The sequence below is a fragment of the Barbus barbus genome (genome assembly GCF_936440315.1).
Source record: "Barbus barbus genome assembly, chromosome: 20".
Lineage (NCBI taxonomy): Eukaryota > Metazoa > Chordata > Actinopteri > Cypriniformes > Cyprinidae > Barbus > Barbus barbus.
In genome coordinates, this window is record NC_136748.1 from 21,302,774 (window position 1) to 21,316,922 (window position 14,149).

General features: G+C 37.6%; 1 protein-coding gene across 1 annotated transcript in view; it reads left to right on the plus strand.

The window, feature by feature from the left end:
• The window catches only part of LOC306885882 (ankyrin-3-like), a gene marked incomplete at its 5' end in the record, with an annotated part of 90,958 nt that overhangs the window by 23,969 nt on the left and 52,840 nt on the right, over positions 1-14,149 (plus strand). The window contains 13 exons of the mRNA XM_079442676.1: positions 1,715-1,813; positions 2,143-2,241; positions 3,468-3,566; positions 5,446-5,631; positions 5,980-6,003; positions 8,146-8,244; positions 8,889-8,987; positions 10,014-10,112; positions 11,149-11,346; positions 11,784-11,882; positions 12,049-12,147; positions 12,879-12,977; positions 13,134-13,331. Coding sequence (XP_079298802.1) covers positions 1,715-1,813; positions 2,143-2,241; positions 3,468-3,566; positions 5,446-5,631; positions 5,980-6,003; positions 8,146-8,244; positions 8,889-8,987; positions 10,014-10,112; positions 11,149-11,346; positions 11,784-11,882; positions 12,049-12,147; positions 12,879-12,977; positions 13,134-13,331 — 1,497 coding nt within the window. The remainder of the gene's footprint in view (positions 1-1,714; positions 1,814-2,142; positions 2,242-3,467; positions 3,567-5,445; positions 5,632-5,979; positions 6,004-8,145; positions 8,245-8,888; positions 8,988-10,013; positions 10,113-11,148; positions 11,347-11,783; positions 11,883-12,048; positions 12,148-12,878; positions 12,978-13,133; positions 13,332-14,149) is intronic.

Here is a 14,149-nt window from a genome sequence, read left to right on the forward strand (position 1 = left end):
CGTAAATCCTTTGCTGAATTATTCCATAACATGAAGAGCATATCCTAGCAGACTCCTGAGAAAGGTTAATTTTCATCCACACCAAATTATTGCTGACGCAACTAGCTTTCATTCGAAACCAAACACCAAGTATTTTGCATACCCAAAGTACCTATATAAATTTGATCTATTATGCGGTTAAGGCATAGATTAAATGATCCTAAATTCTAAATAATCACACCAAGCCTGTGAAACTAAACAATAGTGAATGGGAAAAATTAGACATCAAAAGATTACAACAATACCATAGATTCCAATAATACAGCAAGCTTAATTTCATGAAATACAACCTGAATATATATTGTAAATATATTGTATATATTGCTTTTGAGTATATTGCTTTAATAGCAGCAACAATTATAGTTTGTTCTTTTTGGAATCCTTAAGCAAGATTTGAGTCTCTTTGTCTGTTAATAAGAAGAAAAGGCGCGTTTCCTTTTGGAATGTGAGGAGGAGAGAGAGAGTTGTCTGAAACATGAGAATATCACGTTTGTGAAGATCTGGAGATTTCCTTAGCTCGGACGTCGGTTGTAAAACCGTCTCTCCTGGTTGATAACATATTTGAATTTATGCGTTAATGGTCAGGAAATCGTGTCCAAATCCAGAGGTCTTTGTCCTGTTTCTGGCTGAATTATGTTTAAGTGATAAGAAAGCCACAGTAAAGTCCTGTTCTGGAATACGTCCAGATTTTTCCACACATATATCCTTCGTTTTAGGGGTCTCGTGAGACGTTAAGGAGAGCAGAGCAGGATGCTTGGGCGCGGTGCTGGTCGTTAATTAATTTTACGGCCACAGATAGTGAAAAGAGCAACTTCCTCCGGAATGTGCTGTCCTGTTAGTAGGTGTGTGTGTGTGTGTTCTTGATTTCGACAAAGTTCTACAATTTTATAATACTGTTAAAAAGTTTGGGGTCATTAAGATTTTTTTGGGGGAAGAAAATAATACTTTTATTCAGCAAGGATGCATTGATCAAATGTGACAGTAAAGAGATTTTACAAAATATTTATGATTTAAATAAATGCTGTTTTTGCTGCATGTTTGATTAAATAAGTGCAGCCTTGGCGAGCCTATAACAGACTTATTTAAAAAGCATTAAAAAAAGACTTACTGACTGATTTTGTAATGTCGTATAGTGTTGCTGATATTAAGGATTTGAAAACTGAAAACTTTGATTATTAGAAGAATAATTTTAAAAATAACGGAAATAATGTTGGAATCAGAGGAATCGGTCTTTCTGAATCCCAAACAACTTTTTGCCATGGGAAAGTGTCCCAATTGTGTGATATCATCCATATCTCATGTTGTTCTGTGAGGTGTAATGGAAAAGTAAACTGCTTGTGGTTTTATTAAAAAAGAAAAAAAAAACTTTAATGAGTAGTTTCATTTTAATTAAATTTTTGTTTTTTATTTAATTTTAATATTAATTTAAAGGAATTGTTTAATATTCATTTTTCAAATATTTTTCAAAAATGTCTCGTTTTGTGTAAAAAAACAAAACAAAACAAAACAATATTTCATCAAATTCTTTTAAGCAGTGATTTGTGACAGTGGCTACATGTGATGCGTGTGTACATATTTCCATTCTGGTCTAGGCTGGTTCATACTAATCTGCTGCTACCTGACAGACAACCACATCCATACTGTTCACTAGCAAACCCTGCATTTTGTGTTTCAGAATGGGTTGAATTCATTGCACCTGGCATCCAAAGAGGGGCATGTGGCCGTGGTGGCCGAGCTGCTCAAACTGGGCGCCAACGTAGATGCAGCAACCAAGGTCAGTTTGAGCCTCCAGCTCTTGGAGATGTTTGTATTTGTATCTGATATCACATGGTGTTCTCTGCTCCTGTGAGCATGTTCACACTGGGTATAAAAAGCCTCCAGTGCTGCATTCACTCCGCAGGAATGAAGTGTGTGTGCGGAGGTAAATTACAGGCCAGCGGAAACAACACCTCTCTGGCAGAGGGGAAGGAATGGTGGCTGGGGGGACGCCAGTGGGACAAAAGCGCCCGTTAGATGGGGTGATACAAACAGGTGGTGGAGAGATTAATTGAGAGATGCCCCTCATTCTCTCTCACTGTTGTTTCTCCATCTACTCTAATCCAGAAAGGAAACACGGCGCTGCACATCGCCTCACTGGCGGGACAGACGGAAGTGGTGAGAGAGCTAGTGACCAATGGGGCCAACGTCAATGCACAGAGCCAGGTACACATTTCAGACTCCACAAACCATTATATGCACACACACACTCATAATCATTGAGTTGGATCATCTAGCTTTTCTGCAAGGCAGCTCACGTACACTCTTAATCTGTTTCTATTTTAGATGACCAGTCAATGAGCATCCAAATACACACACACACACACGCACACACACTGCTATAAACTTGAGCTCAGTAAGTTATGAAGGCCACCTACATTACTGGAGTGCCAGTAATAAAAGTATATCCTGCACTGAGCTCAACACAGTATATGCAGATGTAAGCACTGGTAAAATGGATTTTCTATACTTTTGCAGCATTTTGTTCGGTCTTTTTTGTGGTAGCTCAGATGCTTTTGTGCCAAACAAGTCATAATTCAGTTTTTCATTAGCTGTCATATAAGAGGTATTTTTGCGTGGGAGTTTGTCTACTTGTTTGTTTGTTTTTTGTCAAAGGAGCAAGGAAGTTACTGTTTGCCATCACAGAATTAATGGCATTTGAATGAGACATTTACACATACAATGAAAGGAACCCGATTTTAAACTCAAATATAAAGTACTAAGAGATAAACATGACGATGAAGGGAGGCTGTGTCTGTTGATGCTCCATTATCACAAGGTGTTGCCATCTTCTACCTACACTATCAGCATTTCTGTGTTGCGATGGGAACCGGGTCACTGAGGTTATGTATGGGGGGTATAATGGAGGTCTGTCCTCTCTGGGGAAATCTCAGATGATTTCAAAAATATTAAGAATGACAGATTTGCCATGGCAACCTGGCTGTCTGGTTACCACAGCAAGGATTCGTGCTTCATGCTTATGAAGTAATTCAAACCAAACTTTTCACTTCTGATTGATTTGTCTTTGCTGAAAGGAGGGGATGGGATGCTCAGCAGAGTGGAGCTATGTCTAATAGAACAAATGAGACACTGAGTTTTGTGTATTTCAAATCAAGTCTCTAGTGTCTGTTTGATGGCTTCTAAAATATTTATGTTTACAGTTTATATATTTTAGGGCATCTTGAAATATAACTTAAATGTAAATAATTAGCTGAGATATCCCGTTGTTTTTTTAAATGTATTTAATGTATGTTAGAGAATTATGATAAAACATTTTTATAGGTCCCAATGTCCCATTTCTGTATCTGTGCTGTAGTAAAATAAAAATAAAAATATTCAAATGCATATAACTTTTAAATGTATATATAACATTAATGCAATGCTTGTTTCAGAATGGCTTTACCCCACTGTACATGGCTGCACAGGAAAACCATCTGGATGTGGTGCGCTTCCTCCTGGAGAACAACTCCAGCCAGAGTATTGCCACAGAGGTTTGTGTGTGTGTGTGTGCCTGTCTGTGTGAGTCTTTTATTGATTATTGAGGTGAGCTGGAGTGACCTTGAGCAGTTCACAGATAAGTGCTTCTTACTCCTCACATCCTTTTTTCTAACAGTTTACAAATATATATAATGGTATATATAATGGTAAAAGTGTTGGGGTTGTAAGATTTTTAATGTTTTTGAATGTAGTCTCTTATGCTTACTTAGGATGTATTTATTTGAACAAAAACGTAATAAAAACAGTAATATGTGAATTATTGCATATAGATATTTAATAATGTTGCACTTTAAAATAAATATTTAAAAATGTAATTTACTCCTGTGATGGAAACACTGAATTTCAGAATCCATTACTTCAGTCTTCAGTGTTGCATGATCTTTCAACTACTGCTCACTGCAGAGCCAAATGACCTCCAGCTCCCCCTCTCTGGAGGTCCAGCTCCACCTCTGTGTGAAGTAGGGGTAGGGTTAGGGTGTGGTTAGGTGTCTATCTCCACCCATTACCTCCAGCGATGGGGAGCTAGAGCTCCAGATCCTCCCATTTGGCTCTGCAGCGAGCACCGAAATGAGTCTAATATGGTGATCACTTTTTAATATTATCAGTGTTAAACGGCTCATATGACGTTGCTAAAAATAACATTATTTTGTGTATTTGGTGTAATGCAATGTGTTTATGCGGTTTAAGGTTCAAAAAACACATTTTCTGCATATTGTACATTATTGTTGCTCCGCCTTTTTGAAAGGCGCCAATTTTTACAAAGCTCATCGTTCTGAGAAGCGAGGCGTGCTCTGATTGGCCAGCTATCCAGTGCATTGTGATTGGCCGAATACCTCAAGCGTGAGACGGAAATGTTACGCCCCCTTACTGTATTGTGATGCCGTGTCCCGCCGCGACGACACAAAAGCAATAAAACCCATTATAAACAAGGCATTTGTTGCATCCAGTGGGGACATAATTACTGATTAAATGACTCATATGATCTTTTTACTCGCCGCGTTGCACCGCGTCGCGTAAACATAACACCATGTCTGCATTTGTGATCTTAGAAACGCCAAACAAGCGCTACTCTACACTGCTCAAAACTCGCGTTTGAATCATCAGTGGAAAATTCTTTAAATAAGAAAACGTACTTACAGGCTGTGAGTCAGAAGTGTCAGACTGTCCTTGTAAAGTTGGAATTGCCCCACTTTATAGAAACAGCCTTTGTGCAAGCCGGCATTGTAGGCTACTCTTCCAGGTTCAGGAAATAGTACTCCATAAAATGCGCTGCGCACACTCTAATATTTGGGTTGAACTGTTCTGGAACAGTGTTGTAAATACAACTTAACCACTGATTTCTAGTTGAGTCCTCTTTTGGAAGCCCAAACTAAGTAAATTTGCTTTCACAATGAAACTCAGCATCTCCACGACATGGCGCTGGCGGCAGCAAATACTACAGTGAAAATAATAGTTCCACCTTCTTTCATTGCGTATATGTTTGGGCGGTGTTTTTTGCAAGTCTTCTCACACCGTGACGTAGATGTGGGGACGTGTTTAAATGAGCCGTTTTAGGGGAGAGTGGTAGAGTCTTAACTTTTATATAGAATGTCTCTTTGGTTTTGAGACTTTAGTCTTTGCAACTCCAGGGATCTTATCTATGCAAAAACAGCTTGTAACGCTCCAAAGAGAAAGTAAAACTTGAAATCGCATCATATGAGTTCTGCTTAAGTGTTTTAAGATTTAAAAAAGTATATGTCTTTAAATAAATAAAGTCATTCAAACAAGTCTTACAATTATTATTTTACACTAGTGTTAACAAATGGTATTGTATATATTGTAAAACAAAATACAGTAATAAATGTAAAAGCCTGTTTGTCTTCCTCTCTTTAGGATGGCTTTACACCGTTAGCCGTAGCCCTGCAGCAGGGTCATGATCAGGTGGTTTCTCTGTTGTTAGAGAATGACACGAAAGGTAAAGTCCGTCTGCCTGCACTCCACATCGCAGCCCGCAAGGACGACACCAAATCTGCAGCTCTGCTTCTTCAGAATGACCACAACGCAGATGTCGAGTCCAAGGTTTGTCTGAAAGTCCATTACTCACAATTTTTTCTCTCGGTCTATCACTAAATCTTACCGAAACAGCAATGTGCTGGACTGGTCAAATATATTTATTAAATATATGTATACACACACACTTTCCTTCACGCACATCTTTTGACATATTTTTATAATGTAATCAAGAGCAGTTTATCATATGCTCTATGTGTTTTGCTTTTAAATGTGATTTCTGTTATTTTTATACTCTAACTCTTTCACCCACACTTAGTCCTGTCTTTAGATATGTGTCTTTTGTTTCTTTCTGTTTGTTTACCTGTCAGTGTTCACTAACTGCCCATTCTCTCCTTTCCTCACATCTCAACGTAGATGATGGTGAATAGAACGACAGAGGTATACCCACGATAAACATTAAGTTGTTGCCCCCACCTCCACCCCTGCTTTGCTTAGAACACCCCCAGTGTTGCTCCCACCCTTGTTGTACCATTTCTATTTTTGTATCATTTCCTGTTTTCTCTTCTCTTATTCGCTATGTGCCCTCCCTCTCTGGGGATGGAGGAATAAGACCATGCTTTGGGTGGAGGGCTGAAGCATGCTTTGATTTCTGCAGCTACAGGCCGGGGTTCCACATCTAAACATTCAGCTTTCTGATTGGTGAAAAGAGTTTTGTGTCAGTGGTGGTGTGTACTGATGTTAATATTGGTAAATAGAAACTGTTGGTTCAAGTGTTCCAGTTTTTAGAGCTCGCTGATGAGATATTGCTGTTTGTAGAGAGGTTTTCACAAAAGGTTATCTCAGCATGTGAAGTAAAATAGCACTAGATTGTTATAGTTCACATTTAAAGGACGCCATTATATCAAAACAGCAGTTTTGTGGCTTTTAGTCACAAAAATAACTTTAGGCAATTTAATTGAATAATAATTTAAGTTTTCTCTTACTGAAAACAGGCCAAAAATATTGATCTTGTCCTCCAAAATATTTATTTTTGTCCAATTAAATGCTCCCTTTCACTTATAATTGCCACCACCTTTATTTTTCAATCATCAATTCATTGTGAAAGAAATAGCTAGAATTTAATAATTTGATGAAAATTCCATTTGTCAAACCATTTAATGGAGTCTTAAAGACCTATAACAGTATAAAATATTCCCAAACGTTTTGTTTTCGCAACAAACCTATTTACTATTTAACTATTATAAAATATCTGGCTTGATTTTCTTATGCCAAAAAAGAATCACTGCAGTGCAATACTGTGTGAAAAGGTTTAAAATGTTTGTGAAAGTCCATCTGGCCTTTTGGAGATGAAGAGAAGAGAATTCATTAGAATTAGAGTATTGCATAATGCAAAGGTCACTTCACTGGCACATCCTACTACTGTTGAAGTGAGTAAATGGTACATTTTAAATTTGACTTTTTAAACAGCTTTTATTACTAACTGGATGTAGCATGTTGTTCCTTTGAGCATTAGATGTTGTGAGACATCTATTCATTTGGTTTGGCTGTGAAAGAGGAACCCGGCTGGCCAGCTGCAGAGATGAGATGGGCTGGTAGTTTAGTCCTCCCTCTTTGGGGCTTGTGCATGGGCCTTTAGACAAATACCTTCCTCGGTTTCAGTTAAACAGCTGGAAATCTTGCAGTTTAGAATTGTTGCAATGTTGCAAAAAGAATCTGCACATGTGCATGGTCAGGTTTGCCCACACGGCAAGCAACAGCAGTTTGGCCGTGTAGATTTATAGTTCACAGTTTTGCATGATAGAGAACATTGCTAAATTGCAAACTAACAACCACATGTAAAGAGCAAAGTGCCATGTCCATGAATTTAAAGCATTTAAAGGGTGTTCGGAGTGAATAGAAATGTGAATGCATTGATCATGATGATGATCGGGTAATCTATGAGAAAGTTTATTCCGTTCCCCCCATAGGTGACAGTATGTGTTGTCTCTTGTCTAGAGTTAGTCCTGTAAATATCATAGTCTATTTGTGTGCAACTGGAAATGTTTAAACCCCCACTGTTTTTCCATTCAAGCCTGTGGCTAATAATTGCAACAATTCCCCTCAAAATGGGTGGAGCCCTGTTCCCTTGGAGATGAGGGAGCAAACAGAGGCGGGGAAGGGCTATGCTGTGCACCACCTGCTTTGTGTCGGATTATTAGCTAATTGAGATGGAAAATCTCCATGAAATCTCCATGACTGGAAGGCCTTTGCTGCAATGCAGCCTACCAGACACCTCCATCTCGCTTTGACAGCTGCGTTTCATATTCAAAATGTTCTTATATAAAGAGTATTTTCAATGTAACACACTCAGATCCATTGTCATTTACTTTGAGTTTTTATTGATGGAATGTGAAGAATACAAATAAAATTATTTGTGATTATGTGTAATGTGACTATATAATTTCATTTAACCATTAAAGAGAGGATCATAATTAGTAGTAAGAGAACAGAGATAATCCCAAGTCTAAGGAAGCACAGATAGCTAAATGGACTCATAAATAATGTTTTAACAATCCCGTTCTTTGTCTTTCTTGTCATCAGAGCGGTTTCACTCCTCTCCACATTGCTGCCCACTATGGAAACATCAACGTAGCAACACTACTGTTAAATAGAGGAGCAGCAGTGGACTTCATGGCAAGGGTGAGATCACAGCACCATCTACTGTTTCGGTGGACCAATTTCAACAAATGCATACGATCCCCTATAATCTGTTCAAATCTTCTTTGAACCTATGCTAATGCTTTGGTGTACACACTTGAATATTACATTCAGGGGAACTGATTCCGATTCAAAATGCAGGAAGACTCAGTTTCACTATAACTATGGTCATGCAGTTCCTCTAATCGTCAAATGGGGGCAGTATTGTATTAATGTAGTACAGTATTGTAACCAGACTGGAGCCTAAAATGCTCCATAAGGGTTTTGATGAATGAGCTAAATGATCTGCTTAAGGCTCTTTGCGAGCACACATGCTCACATGTATGTGTGTGTGTGTGTGTGTGTACGTCTGCCAAATGCCCTCTCGGCTGAACTCTCTAAATTGTCATATGGCCGGCTCACTCCAAACAACCTCATGTATGAATCTGCTTCAGCCTGAGGGGCCCATGCACATGGTCACAATGCATCTTATATGCCATTCAAAATATTTTGTATTCGCTCACAGAAATATATATTATTGCTATTTCATATGTAGTTATTTTTATTTAATGTCTGTGGAGTGTGATTGTAACTATCGCTCTTGTATCTGCGGTGTGTCCTATGGTGTTTGTGTGCTTTGCATACAGAATGACATCACTCCATTGCATGTGGCAGCTAAGAGAGGGAATGGAAACATGGTTAAGTTGCTGCTGGACCGTGGGGCGAAAATTGATGCCAAGACCAAGGTAACACACACACACACAAATGTATGCTATACTACAAATTACACTACCATTTAAATGTTTGGGGCCATTAATATTTTAATATTAATGTTTTGTTTTAATATATATATTCATACAATGCATGTAATGCATATCTATGATGGCAAAGCTGAATGTTCATCACTACAGTCTTCAGTGTCACGCGACCCTTCAGATATTATTCAAATATGGTCAATGTTAATATTTTTGTGGAAACTTTTTTTTATTTTATTTTTCTATTGAAATTTTAAAAGAACAGTATTTATTTGAAATATAAATCTTTTTGACATTATAAATGTGTTTATTGTCACGTCAATGAAACTCATTTCTGTCAATTTAATGCATCTATTTTGAATAAAAGTATTAATTTCTTTCAAAAACAAATCCTCAGAAGTCTAATCTTCCTGACCACAAACTTTTAAATGTGCAATTATGGAAATGGACATATAAAATATACTATTAGTATAGGAATAACAAGATGAGACTTTCGCCTAAATGAATCTGTGATTCGGCAAGCTTCACCTTAAGGAAAATGTCAGGCAGCTTCTTAGGACGTTCCTGCAGTTATATATAGTAGCTCACCCTTTGGCCTTTGACCTCAGTGATATCACAGATGAGCCCAAGCTTCAGAGAACATTATGCACCTTGTAAATACTGTATGTCAACATTAGCTTAGAATTCCTGTAAGGGCACACAATACGATTTGATGACTAAAAATGTCAAAATAAATTAAATATAATTAAATTAATCTCAATAAATTGATAAATATACTTCAATAAATAGATCCAAAAAAAGTATGAACTGCAATACTTTATACTGCCTAAAGTAGAATAGCTTTGCAAGAAATATCAAGCAGGTCAGCATATAGTGTCAGTGGAGCATCTGGAGGTGCTGAGGTTTGTCTGTGGTATCAGCTGTTCTTAAGAGCATGATCTCAGAGGGTACTTTTTTAATATTATGTAACATTTTATCTTTGTGTTTGCCTGTGTGTGTGTGTGTGTGTACGTAAAGGACGGTTTAACGCCTCTGCATTGTGGCGCACGCAGTGGACATGAGCAGGTTGTTGAGATGCTGCTGGACAGGGGAGCACCCATCTTGTCCAAAACGAAAGTAAGACCACTGCTTCTCTGACCCCAATAATTCATTTGCCCCTTTATGTGTGTGTGGGTATGTTTGAAAACTGATTTACCTATAATTTCTGCACATGTCTAAGACTGCCCTCATGTGGCCATTATTTCTACAGAAGCGACATGTTTATCAGGCCCTCTTTGCTATCGAATTTTCTCCTGACTGCAGGAATCTGATATTTCACTATACATTGTGGTTTTAGGTGCCAAACAAGAGAGTTTTGTACAGACAGTTAATGTAATGTCAGTTATTTTAATAGAAATCAATGCAATCAGGAATTTCATGTGAGAACAAAAGATTTCCCAAGCAGTTGTCAAGTGAATTTGCAGCGTGACCAACAGACAGTTGCTTGGTTTGAAAGTGACTGTGTGAGCTGTGCTTTATACATTGCTACACTATTGACGATCTACAATGGACCATTTTTGCTCATGTGAATGCTCTTTTATTTTAATCTATCACTAGTGGTCAACTGATGTATTGCCAAGGCTGATATTTTGACCAATGTGGAATTGGCATCTGTGAACTATTTTTTTTTTTTTTTTTTTATCTTTTTGGCTGATAGGTGTTAGAAGCTTTTATTTTGATAATGCCTGCGTCTTCATGTCATATTTATTGTGTATTGTAAAATTAGCATTACCTGGTCTTTATTTGAGAAAATAATTTACAGTTAGTCTTGTTTTATTGTTTATTAATGAAAAATACTATAATAGGATTACAAAATGATGAAGTTGCTAAAGTATAAATCTTTTTAATCAGTCTTTTTAATTTTATCAAATTATTATTTTTTATTTATAAAAATATTTTTAAATATATTGCAACAAGTGACTTATTTATTTACTTGCTTTAGGTTTCTATCTTTAAAATCTTTAAGTGTGATCTCATATATATTGGTTTTATAGCGGCCATCAGCCATATCAGATTATCAGATTTTGCCATCAAAAAAATCCAAATTAAATATACCACCACCCATTAGCATTATTCTTGTTAAATGAAAAAAATATTTTTTGGTTTGCTATAGAACGGTCTGTCTCCGCTGCACATGGCGACCCAAGGGGATCACCTGAACTGTGTCCAACTGCTTCTTCAGCACAATGCTCCCGTGGATGATGTCACCAACGATTACCTGACGGCACTGCACGTGGCCGCTCACTGCGGACATTACAAAGTGGCCAAAGTCATTGTGGATAAGAAGGCCAACCCTAACGCTAAAGCCCTGGTGAGAGCAGAGAAAAAAAGAGAACCATACACATTGAAATTTATAAAATACCCTCTTGCTGTTTCCTTTCTCTCTGCATTTCATTCTTGGGGTGACTGGGTTCATTTTCCTGTGTTAACAGATGCAGCTGTATGAATGTTAATCTCTTGTTTCACAATGCACGAGACAAAAACACAGTGGCAGGGAGAGTGACACAATGCGAGCTTGTTGCCATAGTAATACTGAGACATTCTTATGACATTTAAAAATAAACCTGAACCTCAAATAACTTGGTTGGAAGTTTAAAACAGATCAAATGAACAACAGCACACAGCGTTGTTACAGAATACAGTGGGTTTGATCAACCAGAGGAAGGTTTTTGTGGTTCCCCACTTCTGATAAAGGTGGGTGTGGTGGCATCTCAGTCAAGCAGAGCATGTTTGTGTCTACATCAACAGAACGGTTTCACACCGCTTCATATTGCCTGTAAGAAGAATCGAATGAAGGTGATGGAACTGCTGCTGAAACATGGAGCATCACTGCAGGCAGTCACAGAGGTATGAGAGAAATATGAGGATTGAATGTTTATTGATAACTTATGTGATATGATATTGTACCATTAAAGCACTAAAAATGAGTTTAAGCTTCACAGTTTTAGTGTATATGCACAAGCTGTTTTGTATATGTTTCAATGTTTTTTTGTGTTTTGTTTGGTTGTTTTAGTCGGGGTTGACGCCCATCCATGTTGCTGCATTTATGGGTCATGAGAACATAGTGAAACAGCTCACGCATCATGGAGCTTCACCCAACACCACCAACGTGGTACGTTTGCTCTTGAAGAACAGTGTCGCTCACAGAGACAGTATTTGTACTGTGAGTCATTCTGTGAAACTTAACTTTTATTTTTGTAAATGCAGTTCTATCATTATAAACTTTCTATCAATCATGGAATATCTTCAGTTGTTAATACAGTATATGGCTTTGTGCAACTCAAGCTAAATGAACAAAATTGAAATGATATAAAGTGATATATTATGTAAAATATAAACAACATAAAAAAATAAACTGATATTTTAAGTGACTGGATGGACATATTTTAGTTTGATTAATTTAGTCAAGCATGAAAAAACAATTATGAATGTTGAATGAGAGCCAACCTTTGAACTTGGCCCTGCGAAGACTCAAATGATTTCACTTCCTTTTCCCCATGTCATTCAAAATAACTGTTCTTTATCATTTTGAGTTGGATATATAATGCTTTAATTAAATGTTTTTTCTTAAGTGTGATTGTAGTTTGAATGAGAAAATCAATACTACATTTACTTGTGGGAAAGTTTTGGTTAAAATGTATTAAAAATATATATATTTTTTATATTTAATAGAATTTATAATGGCTATACTGGAATAATGAATAGTAAAATCCATATCCTTCTTAATTTTTTTAATAAAAAAATTCCATCACAAAATTATGTGATAATGAATTTAAAATTAATTTTGAATTAATACATTAAAGCTTACAACTCACAAGCACTGCATCAAATATTTTGGTGTAGAGAGGTGAAACAGCATTGCACATGGCAGCAAGAGCCGGCCAGGCTGATGTTGTCAGATACCTGCTACAGAATGGTGCTAAAGTGGACATCAAAGCCAAGGTGAGACACACACCTTAGCTCAAATTTGAATAAACCTGTCCACATCCCATGTTCTAATCACACATGATTAGAACATGACAGATGAGCTTTTCAGTTTTGCCTACCATTGCTTTGTCTCTCTCTTTCACACTCTATTTCCATAATGACAAATTCTAGGATGACCAAACAGCCCTGCATATAGCTAGCCGCCTGGGACAATTGGAGATTGTGCAGCAGTTGCTGCAGAAGGGGGCGTTACCCAATGCTGCCACCACCTCCGGCTACACCCCTCTCCACCTCGCCGCCCGTGAGGGTCATCAGGAGATAGCAGCTCTCCTGCTGGAGCAGGGAACATCCCTCTCTGCAGCAACTAAGGTGTGTGTGTTTGTGTGACCAGCAGTGGGGTTCAAAAGTCTGATTTAAATGAGGATATTAGCAAAGTTTTAGGACTTTGAAAAATGTAACCAGAGAAAAGTTATGATGTAAAAAAAAAATTCACCGTTTGGTGTCACTACAAGTAAGAAATGGATACTTTTATTTAGCAAGTATGCATTAAATTTAAAGGGGTCATCGGATGCTAAATTCACTTTACAAGTTGTTTGAACATAAATGTGTGTTGGAAGTGTGTGTACATATCCATCCTATAATGATAAAAATCCACCCAGTGGTGTTTTTAAATCCCCATTTTAAAATCCTCTTTCTCAAATCAGGCTGTTCTGAGATTCCTGTCAGAATGACGTAGTTCTGTGCAGGCTCCTCCCACGATAGTTGATTGACAAGACAGTCTTACCTTAGACCCGCCCTGAGTGAGATGAGAGCTGTCCGCCATTGTGTCGACTCCAGAAGACAAGAACGTCTCAGATTAAGCAATTGAGGTGTTTAGTTGTTGGATGTAATAATGAATATAGCAGTCGTCAGTTACTCCCGACATCTGAGCAGCTGAGGATTAATGTTACTTTCGCTTTGAAGTGAATGCGCCGATCCCCGATCTACATAAATGCGTCTATGTTCGCACAAATCATTCGTGATCCAGTTTTATCTACAGAAGAAGTGAGTATAAGGATTTTTATGAATCTTTGCAAATCACCTTTCCTAATAATGTGCTAGTTAGCTAGTTTCGCGGCTGAAGTTTAGTATGCTCCATAGATATATATACCTAGACTTTGAGAGCATTGACTGTGTGCGTCTACAAC